The following is a 19,978-nucleotide window of genomic DNA, read 5'->3' as shown; positions in this document are numbered from 1 at the left end:
GATGGGACTGGAGGTACACTGCCCTGGGTAGAGGGTCAGAGAAAAAGGGGTTCAAGCAGGCGACATTCCATAGAAGCAAATGATGTGGCAAAGAACAACGCAGAGAGTCTTGGAGAAGGACAACAGGACCACAGTCAAAGATCACACTGTGGCTGTGATGATAACATATTGGACAGCACTTTAAACAGTAGACATGAGCTTGCAACAGTAACAAATCCCTCCGATGCTGCAGATAATGGCACTATCCCATTGGCTGTTTTATGAGGAAAACAGAAGGCATAAACAAGCAATCTGGACAATCTAGGACAAGTACAACATCCCTCCGAGATTCTTTCCTGAACAATGCATCTGATTTATCAGGTTGTACGCAAAGCAGAACCAGACATTCAGACAATACCAGTGATGAGAAAAACAGATACAATTCTGCCACCATCAGGTACTATGAGTACCATGGGAGAAAAAAGCGTGCTGGAAAGTCAGATAACTTTGTTTGTCCCAGAGGAAAAGAAGTAAAAACGGGTGGATTCAGAGCACCCAGGTATGGTCATGTAGACATTTATAGTCCCAAATATGAAATTCCTTTAAATATGAAATTCCTTTAATGCTTCAAATATTTGTGAATGCACCATTTTGCTGTGCTCAGCACTGCCTGTACAAGTGATACCATACCACTATAACCATACAGAATCTGTTGAATCACTAAAACACATACATTTGCTTTCCTACAGGAGGAAAAGGAAAGCCAAAGGAGGCAAAGGGAAGGCCAAATCCAATGGCCGTGTCCAACATAAAGGCAAGGGTGACCAAGTCATCTCAAAGACCCAGAGCAAAACCATTCACCCAATCAGCCATTCTAGCCAATCAGAGGATGCTCCTCAGCTATCCAAAGATTGCAAAGTCTGTGTACCAGCCACTGATGCAGAAACAGATGCAAAGTCAAAGGCCAAAGATAGAGGTATGTTCTGATCAGCACAGTTAATGCTTATCAGTGGCCTCACACTGAGCAAGTAAATCATTGCTTACTCCAGTGGTTTCCAGACTGGGGGGCACAACCCCTAGGGGTTATTAAAATGGGGCTTGGCAAGGCTAAGGGAAAGTGTACAGTCAGCAGATTGTTATGCAAAAGAAACCTCTTCAGGGTGATACAAGACCCCACTGCATAATTATCCAACTTATTATGGAGCTACTTGCCACATAAGTAAATAATTAAACACAAAATATTAATTTGACAGTTTAAACAGTGTTATCGTTGTATAGCATGCAATAACAGACCACTAGATGGCACGATTGAAGAATCAGAATTGAGTATTGCAGGGAGCCATGTAAAAATATAATGAATGATGCTTGGTTATAATTATGCACTAAGCATGGACAAGTTTGTGAAAGGACTGCTAGTGCCAGATAAATGTAAATCAGATTATGAATCTACTTCATATTCACAAATACCAAACAACTTGTCTAGAACCCATTATAATCAGTGATGCTGTCTACTGGATGCGACTGACACGACACAACAAATCCCAGACAGTGAACTGATGTCCCGTTGTATTTCTGATGTACTCCATCGCTCCTACACAAAGGAGAAATGGAACTATGAGAAAATATGACGGGGCATATCTCGCCCTCGGATTCACCAGTACAATGGTGGGTAATGAAGAGACACCACAGTGTGTTGCGTGCCTCAAAATATTAACTTCTGACAATATGAAGTCGTACAAGTAAGACACCACTTAGAGACTTCACATCACGGACACAAAGAGAAACCCGTTGATGTTGAGAAGCTGTAGTACTGTTTTAATTATGTTTTAAATAAATCCTTTAGAATTTTGCAATCAAGGTTATGTCTGAGAGTGTCTTTATGTGGGTGCATCTATATTCATCAAATAATCCTGAAAAAAAGTTTCCTCAAAAACATGAAGCAGCACAACTGTTTTCAACATTGATAATAATCAGAAATGTTTCTTAAAGCAGATAATCAGCATATTAGAATGATTTCTGAAGGATCATGTGACACCGAAGACTGGAGTAATGATGCTGAGAGTCCAGCTTTGCCACCACAGGAATAAATTATATGTGAAAGCATATATATAAAAAAAAAAAACATTATAATATTTCACAAGATTACAATATTAAGTTTAATGTATTTTTAATATATAAAAGCAGCCTTGGTGAGCATAAGAGACTTTCAAAAGCAAATTTTTTTACATCATGAACACAAAGGGGGTGGTGGGGGCTTGACAATGTTTTTCTCTACAAAAAGGGGGCGTGGCAGAAAAAGTTTGGGAACCACTGGCTTACTCCATACTCAATCTGTTTAAATTCAACATGTATTGCAGAAAGTCAGTCTGGCACATCCTTTCCTGACCATTCCCAAAAAGAGATGGGATTATCTGAATCTGCTGCTCACTTGGAGTCCAAATCTCCCCCTCCTCATCTTAGAGACTTAGATTTCAATCTTCTGCAGTCAGGAAAGCTAAAATTAACAGGTAAATGTTCTTGCTTAGTGGTTACAAAATATTTGATTTTCCCTTAACATTAAGTGATTTCTTATGTAGGTACTATGGATCGACTGGGACGAGCATTGGTTTTCACAGAAAGTCACCTCCCAGAGGATGGCTGGAACACAGATGAAATGATCAAAGTGTTGTCCTGCTATTACACCATCACCAGGTCTGTTATTTAACCCATTTGACAGAGACCATCACAACTGTCATGACACCTACACACATATTACATGCATTGGTTTCTTTTGAAAAACATTCATATTGAGTGAGCTAAAGTTAGAGTTAGAGTTGGCCAGGGTTTTGGTAAATCCCCAGTGCTTCACTGAATTTTAGACTGGAGGGCACTATCTCATGACCTTTTACTGTGCTTGGCTAGGCTAATGTGCGTGCTAATTGCTGTGCTTTTTAAAAAAAAAACAGACCTATGGCCAAAGAGAAGGGTCTTACCGTGATAGTGGACAGCAGAAAGTCTTCCCCGTCTGAACTCTGTCTCTCTGCACTGAAGCTCTTCAAGGTGAGTCAGTGCACTGACTGTTTGTGATCCAGCTGGCACTTTATATTGATTCTAAATCTGTTTTTTTCTGAGTGTTTGTGTCGGCTTGTGTTTAACAGGAACAGACAGCAACAGGCCTTGACTCGATTCTTATCCTAACAGAGGAACAAGAAGAATTGACCCAACTGGATCTGGATGGAATAGAGGTTCATGTTTATACACTGAGTTAAATTTGTATCAATCAATTTGGGCTAACACAAAATAGGGAATGGTAGAGAAGGATCTTTCTAATCACTTTTTGTGATCAACAACTATGTGACAAACATAAGACAGATTGAGGAGCAAGGAGGAGCAGCTATTGGTAGCTAAAACCCCCTACAAGGAAGAAAATGAAGAAGGGTTAGTTATAAAAAAGTAATTTGTGATGTGGAACTGATATTAACAGTCTCCATTAGTTACTGTTGCAAATTCTGCTTAACTTTCCTATTAGTGCTTGTTTGGATTGTATCTGGATTATCAGTGCATTTATATCTGCCAAAAATATCTATTTGCTAAAAAGCTGTGTCATGGAAGGTTACATCCAAAATGTGAAATCCATCAGCACCTCAAACATAAGATTACAGTGCTATGCATAAGTTTAGACACCCATGCTAAAGTTGACTAAAAAGAGGAATAAAAAATCATCTTTTGGAAATTGAACTTAATGCCTTAATTTAAAAAATTAGGAAAAATCCAACCTTTAAGGACACCAATTTTCTTTGTGAATGAATAATGTATCGTAAATAAATAAATGTTCTTCCTTAAAATACAGGGTGCATAAGTGTGTACACCCCTATGTTAAATTCCCATAGAGGCAGGCAGATTTTTATTTTTAAGTATTTTTTTTTTTTTTTTTTTTTTTTTTTTTTTAGGATACTATGCATCCTGATAAAGTTCCCTTGGCCTTTGGAATTAAAATAGCCCCACATCATCACATAGCCTTCACCATACTTAGAGATTGGCATGGTTTTATTTCAGTTAGCCTAATAGCTAGTTTGATTTGCATTGAGAGATGATCTTATGGAAAGTACCCCATGCCAATCTCTAGCTATGGTGAAGGCTATGTGATGATGTGGGGATATTTTAATTCCAAAGGCCAAGGGAACTTTATCAGGATGCATAGTATCCTAAAAAAAAATTAAAAAAAAATACTTAAAAATAAAAATCTGCCTGCCTCTATGGGAATTTAACATAGGGGTGTCCAAACTTATGCACCCTGTATTTTAAGGAAGAACATTTATTTATTTACGATACATTATTCATTCACAAAGAAAATTGGTGTCCTTAAAGGTTGGATTTTTCCTAATTTTTTTAAATTAAGGCATTAAGTTCAATTTCCAAAAGATGATTTTTTATTCCTCTTTTTAGTCAACTTTAGCATGGGTGTCTAAACTTATGCATAGCACTGTATATTATATTTGTGTCACAGAGACCATCTCAGACATAGAAAGCAAAGATTTCATAGTTACAACAGTTGGCAGCACTTTTTCTTCTTCATTCAGCTCCTCCACATCCCCAGGGAGTTCGTTCAGTTCCTGTGGGAAAAATTAATGTTCAGTCTAGCGCTCAAGCATTTGACTAGATAATAAAACTCATTATCTATTTTACTCTCTCAGGTGCATTTAGTACGAGGTACGGGCATCCTTCAGCAGTTTGTGGACAAGCAGCAGTTGCCCAGAGAAATGGGTGGAGACTTTAACCACTCACATGATGACTGGCTCACTTTCAGACTGGTAAGAAATTACTTGACAAGACAGATATCTGGCATGGTTCACATTACATCTTATTCTGACTATCCAGCTAGTGGATGTCTAGTTTACTTGCTACTAAAAGTCTTAAATGAATGTATTTCAAGAATTTTGCACCAGTTACCTGACAAACTTTGACAAATCCAGTGTTAGTTCTTCTCAAAAGTGCTTACTGTATCAACGTGGTGTCTTGTAAATACTACTTTGTTTCTAATGTTTATAAATACTAGTACGGACTGCTACACATGACTGATGGAAATTGCATAGAACACCTTATAAACCTTTCAAGACCATCAGATCTGAAGTCATAGTTTATATAATGAATGTGATATACTTCATTTAAAAAAATACTACTGCACTTCTAACCATAATCCTGCGGCAAGATTCACCACCGGAGAAGTTACATGGAAATAGGAATCACAGAAATCTTTTGTGACTTTTTCAGGCTAGGAGAAACTAGCTAGGTAACATTAGAGTTTAGCGTCAACCCTGGTCCAACACACAAAGAAATGAATGGTAAAAATTCTCCCAGAGCAAATATGCAGAAAAAATAGAGACCGTACTTTATGCAGTTTTATGTAACCTGTCCATTAACATTATTTATTTTTTTTTTTTTTTTTTATTGAAAAAAAAAAAAAAAATGTTTAATGGATATCTTTGTGTGTGTGTGTGTGTGTGTGTGTGTGTAAACTTAGCACTTCGGAAAAATATATTTTGAATCTTTAAGTTAAGTTATACTCTTAATATATACGTAAATCTAAATGTTTTAATAATTACCACAAGCCTGACCCAACATCTGCAGTAGATTAACATGCTCTTCCTAATGCTCTACACAGAGTTTGGAGCAGTTGACTGAGTGCTGTGAGTGCGCCCTCACCCTGCTGGGAGACGCACTGCAGTCTATGGACACAGAACCACTACCTGACAGTATTAAGGTTAAGCAGCATTTGATGGCAATATGATTTGCTGTCTACTTAAAGTGTATTTCAATACTTATTTGTTTGTGTAATATTTGTTATGCAACAATTATGCAGACACGGACAGATTAGTTATTAGACTGTTTCTAATAACTTGTTCTATTCACCTTTAGAATGTTCCCTGCAGCGCCGACAAACACAAACAGTTAATGACAAGTATTCTCACTGACCAGCGGCTGACAGAGCTGCAACAGAGGGGTGGGGCTTGGCTGGCAGGTCTGGCCAATAGGACATCAGGGTTGGCACAGAAATCACCAGACTGCAAGTATGTATAGAATAGAGAAAGAATAAATAATAATACTGTAAAATTAGTTCACATTTAACTTAGTTTCACTTAAATTTAATCTGTAGTGGACATTTAAAGTTGTTTGTTTAAAATCTGGAATGTTGCTGACGTAATTCTGCTTTTTGCTTTTAGGGCTGCTTTAGCAGTGACCTCTAACCTATATGACAGTGTGGATGATGCGCTTCACCGGCTGGTGCGTGTGTCCAATCAGAGGGGTCGTGACCTCGAAGCACTGGGGAGACTGGCTACACTTGTGGATAAACTGGACAAGGTACTGTATGTGTGAGGATAAAGAGAAGATTTGTCAACTGAATATTAATCGGGTAGTAGTTAGGAATTATTTTAGATAGACCATCAGACAGAAAGACATAAATTACACCTGCTTCTATTTTTCAAGTAATCCCGAAGACCTTTAATAGCTTGTTAAAATGATGCAGTGAGATCCAGGCAGATGAGCAATGATTATGCCAGAGATCAAATTTGAATAAGGAATAACAAATTTTATTAATTAAAATGTAAAAAAAAGTGAATCAAGTATATATAAAAATTTTAATAGCAAATAAGTTTCAAGATAAGATAGAAAAATTAATCTAAGCATTAATATCCAAAGTATTGTCTCTAACAGATGAAGTTTGTGAAGATCAGAGAAAAGAAAAGCTGTAAGCTGTAAGAAGTAAGATATTTGCAGAATGCAAGGAGAGGAAGAAGAAGGAAAAGAAGAAGCCCAGAATCTTCTGAAACTAAACATTTTATATGCTATGACTACATAACAGGAAGGGAAAGTACCTACTGAAGTTCTTTCTTTGTACTTATCTTGCAACCATTTAATGATGCAGGTCTTATTAGGTCCACCATGGTCCTTCCACGGCACACGGAATAACATAATAAGCAATTTTGGTTTTAACACCTTTAAGACCTTTAAGGGAATATTGCAGATCTTGCATTATCTCATGTCTGCAGAGATGGAAACATACATATTTTGATACCAAGGTACATCACATAATCAATTTTGATGGAAAACATACCCCGGTCAACAGGATGAACCCCTCAATCTTACAGCACAGAAGATACACAAAAGACTTACATTTGAGAATAATCAAACATATCAGAGTACATGGTAGTATATATGTAAATAGTTAAAGAAATCAATAACATGTAAAAGAATAATCATGTAACATAAGGAATGATTAGTGATGATTAGATGAATGCATAGCTACCAATGGCTAGAATTCATGAAGAAAAGATACTTAATAAAAAAAAAAAAATTTTGTTGAATAAATCCAAATATAAAAGATTTTGCATACACCATAAACTGTGTTTGATGAGTATTGCACCTCAACTCTCAAGGCCCAGAGTTGAATTATTATGCAGTGTAGACATTTGCTGATTATAATGGGAACGTTCGAGAGAGTCCAGAACAATTAATTCACGCTGATCTGTGGAAACAAACAGTCACGTGAAACTGTGGAAACTTGCAGCTTTGTTGATTATAATGGGAGCTTTCCAGTTTTGACACATCGTGTCACTCACTTGCTTTGAATAACTGTTTTGTTTTTTTAAGCTTTTAGGAGAACCCTGCTGACCATTTAGGTAGTGTGTTTTGAATGACTAATGCAATACCTTGTATAACAGCAATGAAGTCATTCAGAAATGGCTTGTTTTGGATGTGTTCATAAAGAAAATTATAAGATTATAAGAAAAGAATAAATTATAGGAAGGAAAAGTTGACATGAAAATGAAAAGCACCATAAAAGTTTCATGCACTATGTTTTTTATGCACAGTCTGAACATGGCAGTTGTTGTTTTTTCACTGAAAACATCCTCTCACCCTCTTGAATGAGCTTTTATTTATACATTCAGTTATAATAGTTGCTTTAAAGTTTTTGTAATTTATATATTTTTTCATTTAGATACAATTTATTTTTTAGATGTATTAATTTTAGTACTTCTACTTCAACTTTTTAATATTTTATTTCAGTTAACAATTAAAAAAAAAAAATTTTAGTTAACAATAACAACACTGCAACCAGTAAATTTCTCATTGTGTGTAATGGAACAATGAAAGTAATGCAGCAAGAGGGTATGAGGACATTAGGGTAAATAATAAGTAAATAATGACAGAAATTTCATTCACTCTTTTTGTGAACTATTCCTTTCTTAATGGAAAAAAAACCCCAACAATTACAAGTTTTCTCATAATTGTGCAGTCCTAATACATGTATTTCATTACAAATGATATTGACTTGTTTCTTTCTCTCTCTCTCTGTGTGTGTGTGTTTGCTCCAGTGTGAGAGAGACATAGAGCACATACAGGAGCAGCTAGAGGACTATAAACACCCTCCTCTGTCTCTCAGCAGACTGTCACTCAAACAGCACAAGTTTAAGAGCTTCAGAGACACTGCTATGGTCAGTGTGTTTGACAACTACAACTGAATAGACTTTCATATATGATCTGAGATGCTTCTTATTTTCACACATTTGTTATTTGATCTAGCCTATTCCGCTCATGTGCAGCTTAAAAAAACAATCAGCTAGGTTTGCATTTGTGTGTGTTTATAGGAGCTTCACAGTGAGACTCTGGTGTTGCTGGCAGAGGTGGAGAGCTGGTCTGAGCTGGATTGGTCTGGTCTCGGAACCGTGCTGGACAAACTCCCTCCAATAAGGGAAAGAGTGCGAGACATGTCTCACCTTCTGTCAGACTGCTGGACACAGCTGGACAACACACAACGACTGCTGTCTACACTGACTGAGGTAAAGCACAAACTAATACACACACACACACAGGGATCTCATATTAATCTAAACAGGAAACAATATTAAACTATTAACTGTTGTAAACTTGGAATTAAGCCTTTTCCCCGTTATTATTTGATTCACGGAACCGGACACCAGTTATCTTGCTTTATTCGTCAGCATAGGAGAGAAACTTGAGAAGATGTTGTATTCGTGCCAGGTCTATGTGTTCCCGGTGTTTCTCTGCCGTAGTACAGTAAGATTGAGCTTATATACACCACTGAGCAACCTTCAACTTCCTTGTAAGGTAGAAAAACACGTTGCTTATGTTTAAAAAGGGAACTTATACCTCATGCTTACACATGGTACAATCCACTTTCCATATTAAGAAACTATCTCTCAGTGTATACATTTGTGGTACATTTGCATCAGTTGAAAAACATTCCTTTCCTTGTAAAGAACATGCCAATTGTACACATTTAATGTATCATCATCATCATTGGAACATCTCTGCTCAGTGAACATTGCATTGCACACATACCCCTTAGCAAAATATATAACTCTCCCAGCTCCCCTCCTTGTGTCTAAAATATGATCCTCAAACACGTGTCCATGCAATCTATAGTCTAATGCATTTTAAACTTCATAACATAATACAACTGATTATGAATACTAATAAAGAATAATAATACAGATACATAATATTAAATAATGAAATTATATTAACAGATGAAATTTTAGTCTTCACTATTTGCCAATGGGGTAAGGGAAATAAACTCACTGTTGGCAATGAAAAAAAATGAATACATGTTCCAGCTCTTCTTATATGCAATTCATCTACTCAACTTTAATCTTTAACCAAAATGTCATAACTGGCTCTTTTTTGCTATGCAATTCCACATAATTTGTTTTTTTAATTGCAGCTGAACCAATTAATTAAGTAATTTAGATGCTTGCAATTTCTGCTTCATGCTAACTTAAATTCAAGTCTTACAACATTTATCTCACAGTAAATTATGTTAGTTAATCAGTAAAAATACTGATTAAAGGTGTGCGGTCACATTTGTCATTGCTCTATGAAATTACGTGGGCAAAATCCAGGTATTTCAATAGGAATCTGCGCAATCAGCGTTTCGAGTGAGGGTGAAACACTATTGACAATGGACCTTTTTTGGCCGCAAAATATCACTTAAATTTCGTTAGTGTGACTGCACCTTAAGGAAATTATTGGTTTTTTTTTGCAGTGTAGAAGCATTTACTTAGGTGCTCTCAATTGTTTGGATCCCACTGTATACCATTACTGCAATATATAATTCATTTTTGGCTTCCTACATTCCGTTCCTACATACTAGTGGTGGGCCGTTATCGGCGTTAACGCACTGCGTTAACGCGAGACTCTTATCGCGCGATAAAAAAAATATCGCCGTTAATCTATTCTCCAAGTTGGGTTGGGAGCTGGCTCAAGCTACACAAGCTATGATGACGCAATCTCTACCCGCGGCCGCGAGGAACACCCGGCTGCAACGCATCATATTCGTCGTCATCTTAAGTAAACACGGCTGAAAGTGAAAGCTGGTGAAAAAGATCCGTGCAACATCCATTATTTGGACTTGTTTCGGATTTAAGCCGTCCGACGTAGACTGTGTGGTGTAACAGTTCGTAAGTTAACACACGACTAATCCGTTCTACCACCTCAAATTCAAAACGAAACATATCACTGAATACCAGCGCGCGCGTATTATTCCCAATATATCTTAGTGAGTGGTGTAGCACATAATCTCTTTTTATTAAAAGCGCCCGATTTTAAGAATCGTTGTTGTGTTTCTTTTTAACTGAAAAGACATCAGTTAGACAATATTCTAATTTTAAATTTGGGGTTTCATAAGCTCCAAGCCATAATAAACATTAGACCTACTTAAGTCTCTGCAGCTAGTGTACTTAAATTTTATTTATCTGCAAAATTATGTTGTATACTTACAGTTTTGCACAATATATGTTCTCAAAACTACATACACCCTTTAAAAAAAAAAAAAAAAAAAAAAAAACATTTAGCAGTTGTTTAGCAGGGTCTCTAACCTGTTCTGAAATGGTTTTATTATAATATCGTTATCGCAAGAGGCTGCAATGTATATCACAATATGGATTTTAGGCCATATCGCCCATCCCTAATTGATAGTCTATAGTAGTTGATAATAACATAGGCCTACCTAATGTTGCCTACGGACGGTAACAGTACAGTAGTAACCTTTTACAGTCTATGAGTTGAACAGCTTTCTCAAGCAGTTTGTGATGCATTTTGAAAACAGGAGATGAGCCCCTGGTCTAATGCGTCACCTGGCTTGAGAAACCCATTCTCAAAGACTTACTTTTATAGTCATTATTTGGGTAACACACATATTCTGAATACCTTTGTCAGAATTCAAATGAGCCATTTTAAGCTAGATTAAAAAAAAAAATCTATGCCCACCTCTACTACATACACACACTTTTGCCAGTAATCATGACTACATCTCCATTCCTCCCCTGCAGGCATCTCAGTGGTGTGATGTGGTGTCGTCCTCCTCTCCTTCCTCTTCCTCGTCCTCTCCTCTCTCCTCTCTTCCTCCTATCCCTCCATCACGTTTCCAGGACGCCCGTGCTCTTGCACTGGAACTGGGTGGAGGGGCTTTGTTGGACCTCTGGTCTCAGACTCTGGAGCGCTATCAAAAAACACTGGCTCAGTTTAAGAGCCGAATCCTGCAGGCGGAAAGAGGTTTGTCTACAGCCCAGGGTCAGGAACAGGACTCTGGGGGACGAGGGAGGACTCCTGCCCCCAGCACCTCCAGCTTGGGGGATTTAGAGGGCGAAATCGAGCCGGACTGGTGCCCTGGAGGAGAGGGGGGCATGCAGTCCTGGGGTTCACTGGCGTCTCTCTTCCGGCCACAAAACTGCTCAACACTCAAGATTGGAGAGGAGAAGAAGAAAGATGGGGTGAATCCAGGAGGGGGAAAGTTTCTGCAAAATCTGCTGCACCCAGCCAAAAAAAATGTTAGTGTTTTAGAATGACAGAGTTGCAGTCGTGTTCAACATCCAAAATAAACGTTTTTGCTACTCTTGTCAATGAAAGGTGAACTGAGAAAACCATCCAGAAAAACACCAAGCAACACCCTAACAGCTATCTAGAAACTCCCTAGCAACCACCAACCACTTAACAACACTCTATCAACTACATAGCAACACCCTGGGAACCATCCATAATGCTCTAACAACCTCCAGCAACACTATATCAAACACCAGGACCCCTAACAACTGCATACCAACACCCTAGCAACTGGATACCAATGCCCTGGGATTCACCCAGAACACCCTAGCAACCATCAGAAATACCCTAGCAGCTGCATAGCAACTCACTAGAAACTCACTAGCAAACTGCACAGCAACACTTTAGCTGCCGTATATAAACACCCTAGCAATTATCAAGCAGCTCCATAGTAACCATCAAGAATACTCTAGAAACTGCCAAGCAACACCCTAGAAACTGCAAAGCAATGGCCTAGTACCTATTTAGCAACTCTGTGGAACCATCCAGAGCACCCTAACAGCCACCTAGCAGCACCCTAGAAACCATCCAGAACACCCTAGCAATTGGGAACACCTTGCATAGGAACACCTTAACAATCACATACCAATGGACTAGGAAAACACTCTAGAAACTGCTCAGAAACACCATAGAAGCTGCATAGCAATGTCCTAGCAACCTGATAGCAACACCCTAGGAATCCTAGAACACCTTTACAAAAAAATAGCAACAACCTAGCCACTACCCAAAACAAACTGCATACCAACACCTTGTTAGCAATAACTTTCCCTTGGAAACTCCCACAGCACCATAGCAACCATCTAGAAACTGCTTAGCAACAACCTATAAACTGCATAGCAACTCCCTTGCAACCACATAACTAAACCTGGGAACCATCCAGAAAACCATAACAACCATATAGTAGAGTTCTCAACGGGTCGGGTCGGCCCGACAAACCCGACGGGACCCGCGGGTTCGGGCCGGGTTCGGGTCGAAAATATAAGCAAATGACTCGGGTCGGGTCGGACCTCGGGCTTAATCTTTTCCGCTCAGTGAAAAAAAAAAAAAAAAACATTTATTAATCATCGCTGCTGTTCACTGTAAAGTCTGGCTGCTGCGTGCAACGTGCATCATGGAGAGGGGCGGGGGCAGACCTGACGCTGCTGTGTGCACGCCTTTAGCCTGGAGAGAAGAAGATGGAGTTGGTGAAAAGTAAACTTGCCGCAGGTGAATTCACCGTCGCTACTACAGGAGTGGGAAAATCAGAGGTCTGGAAAGTTGTTTGTATTGTTTATATTGTTAAAAGGCGTGAACATTACAGGTTGATTTGAATTCCCGTCTGCTGGTCATGATAATACGTGTATGAGAAAAAAAAAAAAATTATCGTCGGGCCGCGGGCCGGGTTCGGGCAGATAATTCATGTTGAAGTGTCGGGTTACATCGGGTCCGGGCTTTAAAAGCCACGGGCCGGTTCGGGTCGGGTTGTAATTTTCAGGCCCGTTGAGAACTCTACCATATAGCACCACCCTAGCAACCACATAGAAACATTCTTGGAACCATTTAGAACACAGTAAAAAACATATAGCAATACTCTTGCAAACACCTAGAACCCCCTAACAACTTCATAGCAATACCCAAGCAACTGTACACCAATGCTCTGGGATCCCCCCCAAAACACCATAAAACCATTTAGAACACCCAAAAAATCTCACAGCAACTTCCTAGGTACAGCTAAGAAGAACACACTATAAACTGCTTAGCAACACGCTTGCAACTGCATAGCAACCCCATAACATCAAGACATCTAGTTAGGACATGCACAGATTTAAACCATGTGTTATGTTGCAAGTCATACTTTTTTTTGCCAGTTTTTACTTGCATTTTATTTTTGGCTGGTGCCAATTTTTTTTGTGTTTTTTTTTAGGTAAATGAGATTTTATGTTAAAACAAATAATTACATGCAATTGTCCTGCTGTAGCCCACAGATGCACCACTCCATCCCAAACCCCCTCGCAAGCGCCATCCCAGTTTTGACCTTCAGGCTCTGCTGGCCCCGCGCCGTTCAGCCGCCATGTCTAAACCTGCTGAGTCCACATCGGGTCAGTCTTCTCCGCTATCCTGGTTGGGCCGTCGGGCTGTGACAGATCCCATCCTTACGGCGGGAGTGACAGCAGCGGTTCCAGGATGGAGGGATCCTACTGGAGGAGGAGGAGTGCTCATAAGAGGAGTGGAGGTCAGCAGTAAAGAAGTGGCAGATCATACTGGTTTCACACGCCAACATGTGCTTCTCAGCCGCACTGAAAGAGAGACAGGGGTGGAGAGAGCAGGAGCAACCGCACAAAGGTGTGTTCGTGGCAGGTTTCTCTTCAGAAATGTTTTCCCAAGCAACCACATAACAATGCCCTTGGATCTACACAGAGCAATCTAGCAGCTATTTAAAATTCACAAGCAATCTCACCTAGTAACCATCTAGAAATACCCTGGGAACCTCCCAGAGCACCCTAGCAGCCACCAAGTACACCCTGCAAACTGCATAGTAATGCACTAGCAAATGCATGCCAGCACTCTAGTAACTCCCTAGCAACCTCTAAGAAGACTCTAGGACCTGCCTAGCTTCACACTGGCAACTGTATAGCAATGCATTAGCAACCCCAAATACAGTTGTGGTCAGAATTAATGGCACCCCTGGTAAATATGATCAAAAATGGCTGTAAAAAATAAATCTGCATTGCTTTTGAGCTTTCATTCAAAAAAATCGCAAAAATCTAACCTTTCATTGAAGTAAAAGAATTGAAATTGGGGGGTAAATCACATTATAAAATAAATGGTTTTCTACAAAAGACGCTGGCCATAATTATTGGCTCCCTGTTATTAAATACGTTTTGCAACCTCCTTTTGCCAAGATTACAGATCTGAGCTTATTTCTATAATGCCTGATGAGTTTGGAGAATAACTGACAAGAGATCAGAGACCATTCCTCCATTCAGAATCTCTCCAGATCCTTCAGATTCACAAGTTCATGTTGGTGCTTCTTCTGTTCAGTTCACCCCACTCATTTCTTCTAGGGTTCAGTTTAGGGGATGGTCATGGCAGAATCTTCATTTTGTGCTCAGTTACCCATTTTTGTGTTGATTTTGATGTTTGTTTTGGACCGTTGTCCTGATGGAAGATCCAACCACGGCCCATTATAAGATTTCTAGCAGAGGCAGTCAGGTTTTTTTATCTGTTGGTATTTGCTAGAATCCATAATACCATGTATCTGAACAAGATGTCCAGGACCTCCAGCAAAAAATAGGCCCACAACATATAAGATCCAGCAGTATATTTAACAGTAGGCATGGAGTACTTTTTTATCCCTGTTTGCACCAAATACATCTGGTGGGTTTGCTGCCAAAAAAACCTTTTTTTGTTTCATCTGACCTAAGAATCCGGTCCCTTTTGACGTTCCAGTCATGTCTGACAACTGAATATGCTAGAGTTTACTTTTGGAGGAGCGAGGAGGATTTTTCTTGAAACCCTCCCAAACAACATGTGGTGATGTAGGGGTTGTTTGATACAATTTTAGGCTTTCTGACCCCCAAGACTCAAGTAATCTCTGCAATTCTCCATCTGTGATCCTTGGAGAGTCTTTGGCCACTCAAACTTTCCTCCTCACCGTCCATTAAGACAATATAGACACATGTCCTCTTCCTGGCAGATTTGTAACATCGTTAGTCGATTGGAACTTCTTAATTATTGCCCTGATGGTCAAAATGGGGATTTTAAATTCTTTATCTATATTCTTACAGCCACTTTCTATTTTGTGATGCTCAACAATCTTTTGATGCACATCAGAATTATATTCTTTGGTTTTACTCATTGTGATGGATGATTAAGAGAATTTGACCTTTGTGTTTCCTCATATTTAAACTCCTGTGAAACAAGAAGTCATAGCTAGACAATTTCATGTTCCTAGTCACCCTGGTGTGCTAAATAAAGGTAAATATCAATGGGAATATACTTCAGAGATATTTTACTCGTAAAAAATTCTAGGGGTGCAATAATTGTGGCCAACGTGTTTTGGAGAAAAACATTTACACTCACCTAAAGGATTATTAGGAACACCATACTAATACTGTGTTTGACCCCCTTTCGCCTTCAGAACTGCCTTAATCCTACGTGGCATTGATTCAACAAGGTGCTGAAAGCATTCTTTAGAAATGTTGGCCCATATTGATAGGATAGCATCTTGCAGTTGATGGATATTTGTGGGATGCACATCCAGGGCACGAAGCTCCCATTCCACCACATCCCAAAGATGCTCTTTTGGGTTGAGATCTGGTGACTGTGGGGGCCATTTTAGTACAGTGAACTCATTGTCATGTTCAAGAAACCAATTTGAAATGATTCGAGCTTTGTGACATGGTGCATTATCCTGCTGGAAGTAGCCATCAGAGGATGGGTACATGGTGGTCATAAAGGGATGGACATGGTCAGAAACAATGCTCAGGTAGGCCGTGGCATTTAAACGATGCCCAATTGGCACTAAGGGGCCTAAAGTGTGCCAAGAAAACATCCCCCACACCATTACACCACCACCACCAGCCTGCACAGTGGTAACAAGGCATGATGGATCCATGTTCTTATTCTGTTTACGCCAAATTCTGACTCTACCATCTGAATGTCTCAACAGAAATCAAGACTCATCAGACCAGGCAACATTTTTCCACTCTTCAACTGTCCAATTTTGGTGAGCTCGTGCAAATTGTAGCCTCTTTTTCCTATTTGTAGTGGAGATGAGTGGTACCCGGTGGGGTCTTCTGCTGTTGTAGCCCATCCGCCTCAAGGTTGTGCATGTTGTGGCTTCACAAATGCTTTGCTGCATACCTCGGTTGTAATGAGTGGTTATTTCAGTCAAAGTTGCTCTTCTATCAGCTTGAATCAGTTGGCCCATTCTCCTCTGACCTCTAGCATCAACAAGGCATTTTCGCCCACAGGACTGCCGTATACTGGATGTTTTTCCCTTTTCACACCATTCTTTGTAAACCCTAGAAATGGTTGTGTGTGAAAATCCCAGTAACTGAGCAGATTGTGAAATACTCAGACCGGCCCGTCTGGCACCAACAACCATGCCACGCTCAAAATTGCTTAAATCACCTTTCTTTCCCATTCTGACATTCAGTTTGGAGTTCAGGAGATTGTCTTGACCAGGACCACACCCCTAAATGCATTGAAGCAACTGCCATGTGATTGGTTGATTAGATAATTGCATTAATGAGAAATTGAACAGGTGTTCCTAATAATCCTTTAGGTGAGTGTATTTCATAATGTGATTTCCTCCCCACTTTCAATTCTTTTACTTCAATGAAAGGTTAGATTTTTGCACTGTTTAAACTAGTTATTTATTTTTGAATTTTTGATTTTTGTGACTTTTAGGGTCATGAATGTGCATGCAAAGTCTTGACACATAGATGTGTTTTGGAAAGGCTATATAAATCTTGGTTACATGGAGTCAAAATAACCCCCAATAAACCAAAAAAACTTTATTGTAACTCGTCAGACACTAAAATATGAAATACATGAGAACTTATGAATTTTAAGACTCAAAGTTTACTTGAAATTGTGACTTGTCTTCTGAATCATCCTTAGAAAATTTGCTGTTTCTTTATCTATTTGAGTTTCACAGAAAAAAAAAAGAAATTGGAAAGGATACTTTTGATGTGAGAAACCCATTTTACCCTCACAAAGGTTTAAGAACCAGACTTAAAAAGGCAGAGGCAAATTACACCAAGTACAATATAGAAATAGATGGAAATTATAAAGTTTCCGCATTTTATTTTTTCATCTCTGACAAGCTGCAATCGAGGTTTTTCTTTTTTACATTGATCTTTAGTGTAAATGTTAAGATATGAATATGAGTAGGGGGGGATTTGTATGCATAGATTGTATATGTACATATGGGAATATTATTGTTTTAATTGTTTTATATTTTTATGTATATTATGTTGTGTTGGTGTCCTTGTGTGTGGTGTATAGTGAAGCCACTTGTGGACAATAAAGGAACTAAACTAAACTAAACTAAACTAAAACTAAAACTAAACATTTAATAGTGTAAATTTTTGGCAAACTGCATGGAAACTAATTGTCAATTTGACTGCAACACAAAGAGAGTACCCATATTTTTAAAACAACAGGGGGATAAGATCAATGACAAATAAGGCATTCCAAGATCAGTTTTCATAATAGATTTTCAAGAAGAAATTTCTTTTAAACCATTTTTGTGGGTAAGCTATTCTTTTAATGACATCTTTTCCTCACTTTTTATCTCTCTCTATCACAGCAAGCTCTATTTACAGTGGTGTCGGCTGGTCAGCACAGAGAGACAGTATGTCGCTGTTCTTAAAGGTGTGGAGGAAAACTACTTGCCCCTTTTAGAGTCTTCAGATGTCCCATCTACACTGAGAGGGAAGACAGAGTCACTCTTCAGTAACTGGAAGAGCCTCTCTGCCTTCCATTCGCAGTTACTCCTCCCAGCCATGGAGGGCGCTCTCTCCCAGACACTACAGCAGACCGATTGTTTTAGTAAATATGTGAGTAACAACTTATATTAGTGTGTACAGCGTCTGTATCCAAAATCGCATACTTTCCTACTATATAGTTGGGGAAAAACAAAATGTGACAAGAGTAGTATGTACTAAATTAGTAAGTAGTATTAAATTACCCGAATGACTTACTACTTGCGGCAGGATTCTGAATTGTGCATACGATAGACACTTTACTATCCCATGAGGCCACGGGAGAGGATTTGTAATTGACAGAAAAGCGATGCAACTGCTGGTAGGTCACATATGATAGTGACAACAGGGTGAATGTAGTATGTCCGGATTACATACTACATCATACTACACACATTCATAATAAATCAGTTAAGCGCAAACCCCACCCACAGCTGATTCTAAAGATTTCATTGGTCATGTTAATCAGTGCAAACTGTGTACTAATCACTAAACCACTATCCCTAGCCTACACCCTCACCTTAATCTTAGTATAGCATTGGTAGCAGATCCTGATACATAGCATTACATTTTTTTAAGACTTGCATAATTTGGCAAAACAATCAAGTAATACAAAGACGACATGGAGCAATGAACTGAGGAAACTGAGGAACTAAAGGCCCACTGAAGTGCCTTGGAACGCTCAGCTTTTTATGATGCATTGACGTAATTTGAAGTTGACGTAAAATGAAGCTAAGGCGGGACATATTGAATGGCTCCTCCCCCTTTACAAATAGCCAATAACATTTAGTTTACCTCACAGACTGCAAGTCGTACTTGACAGCACAATGGAAGCGAATCCGAGCACTGATGATAAGTTGAATTCAATAATAGAGGTGTGAATAATTTCTAGCCATTTCATTCTTAACCAACGTACAGTTGGAAAACGGAATAATACTTGAGCGTTTTTAGCAACCGGACACACATCTCCAACCCATATTGCTCTGTGACGTGTCAACGGTCGCTTTGGTCAGATGGTATTTATAGTATAGGGGGCGGGAGTTGGGACGCATTATATTCTGTGATGAGAAGTTGAAGTCCGCAATGATGTCATAAAAATCCATGATCCATTTTAGCGGAAGTGAGAGACTGTATGTTTTGAATGCTTATATCTCCTAAATGGGAATTTTGTCATTGTTTTGGAACACACCAGCTTATTCATAAAAACTAAAAGCTAAAAAACTTACATTTTGATTTCAGGGGCCTTTAAATACAGATGGAGTGTTAATGAACTGAACAGAAACAGGTGCACAATTATTTCGGAACTATGGAAGGGAACACAGGCAGGCAAACAGGAAAACCAAAACACCATGACAATAAAACAGAGCTAAACAGGACATTACAAATAGGCAATGGGGTCCAAACTTTTAAGTAAAAAACAACAACATAAAGGTAGTGTAAAAAATAATCCAATTAACTCCAGTGGTTTAATCTAAGTGTTCTGAGGCAAGATGATCACTTTATCACAGTATTTATTTCCTTCACATGTCTGATTTTTCATCTCATCACTGACACTTTTGTTTTATTAGTAACTAAATACATTATCTTTAGTTAACCTTATTAGACAAATTTGTTGTTGTAAATAATGACACAACTGAGGAACAATT

General features: G+C 38.8%; 1 protein-coding gene and 1 long non-coding RNA gene across 2 annotated transcripts in view; one reads left to right on the top strand and one right to left on the bottom strand.

Moving 5' to 3' along the window:
* LOC307155625 overlaps positions 1-19,978 on the bottom strand; it is an 821,100-nt gene that overhangs the window by 225,692 nt on the left and 575,430 nt on the right. The gene's annotated exons all lie outside the window — the stretch shown is intronic.
* The window catches only part of arhgef40 (Rho guanine nucleotide exchange factor (GEF) 40), a 58,031-nt gene that overhangs the window by 11,443 nt on the left and 26,610 nt on the right, over positions 1-19,978 (top strand). The window contains 17 exon segments of the mRNA XM_079867570.1: positions 2-261; positions 355-468; positions 471-538; positions 729-955; positions 2,337-2,486; positions 2,556-2,670; positions 2,925-3,018; positions 3,117-3,203; positions 4,653-4,769; positions 5,621-5,719; positions 5,875-6,026; positions 6,180-6,318; positions 8,334-8,453; positions 8,607-8,798; positions 11,310-11,807; positions 13,817-14,181; positions 18,158-18,407. Coding sequence (XP_079723696.1) covers positions 2-261; positions 355-468; positions 471-538; positions 729-955; positions 2,337-2,486; positions 2,556-2,670; positions 2,925-3,018; positions 3,117-3,203; positions 4,653-4,769; positions 5,621-5,719; positions 5,875-6,026; positions 6,180-6,318; positions 8,334-8,453; positions 8,607-8,798; positions 11,310-11,807; positions 13,817-14,181; positions 18,158-18,407 — 3,047 coding nt within the window.

Source organism: Squalius cephalus (assembly GCF_949319135.1).
Source record: "Squalius cephalus genome assembly, chromosome: 3".
Classification (NCBI taxonomy): Eukaryota; Metazoa; Chordata; class Actinopteri; order Cypriniformes; family Leuciscidae; genus Squalius; species Squalius cephalus.
The sequence above is the reverse complement of the archived record's forward strand: the minus strand, read 5'-3'. Positions and strand labels throughout refer to the sequence as shown.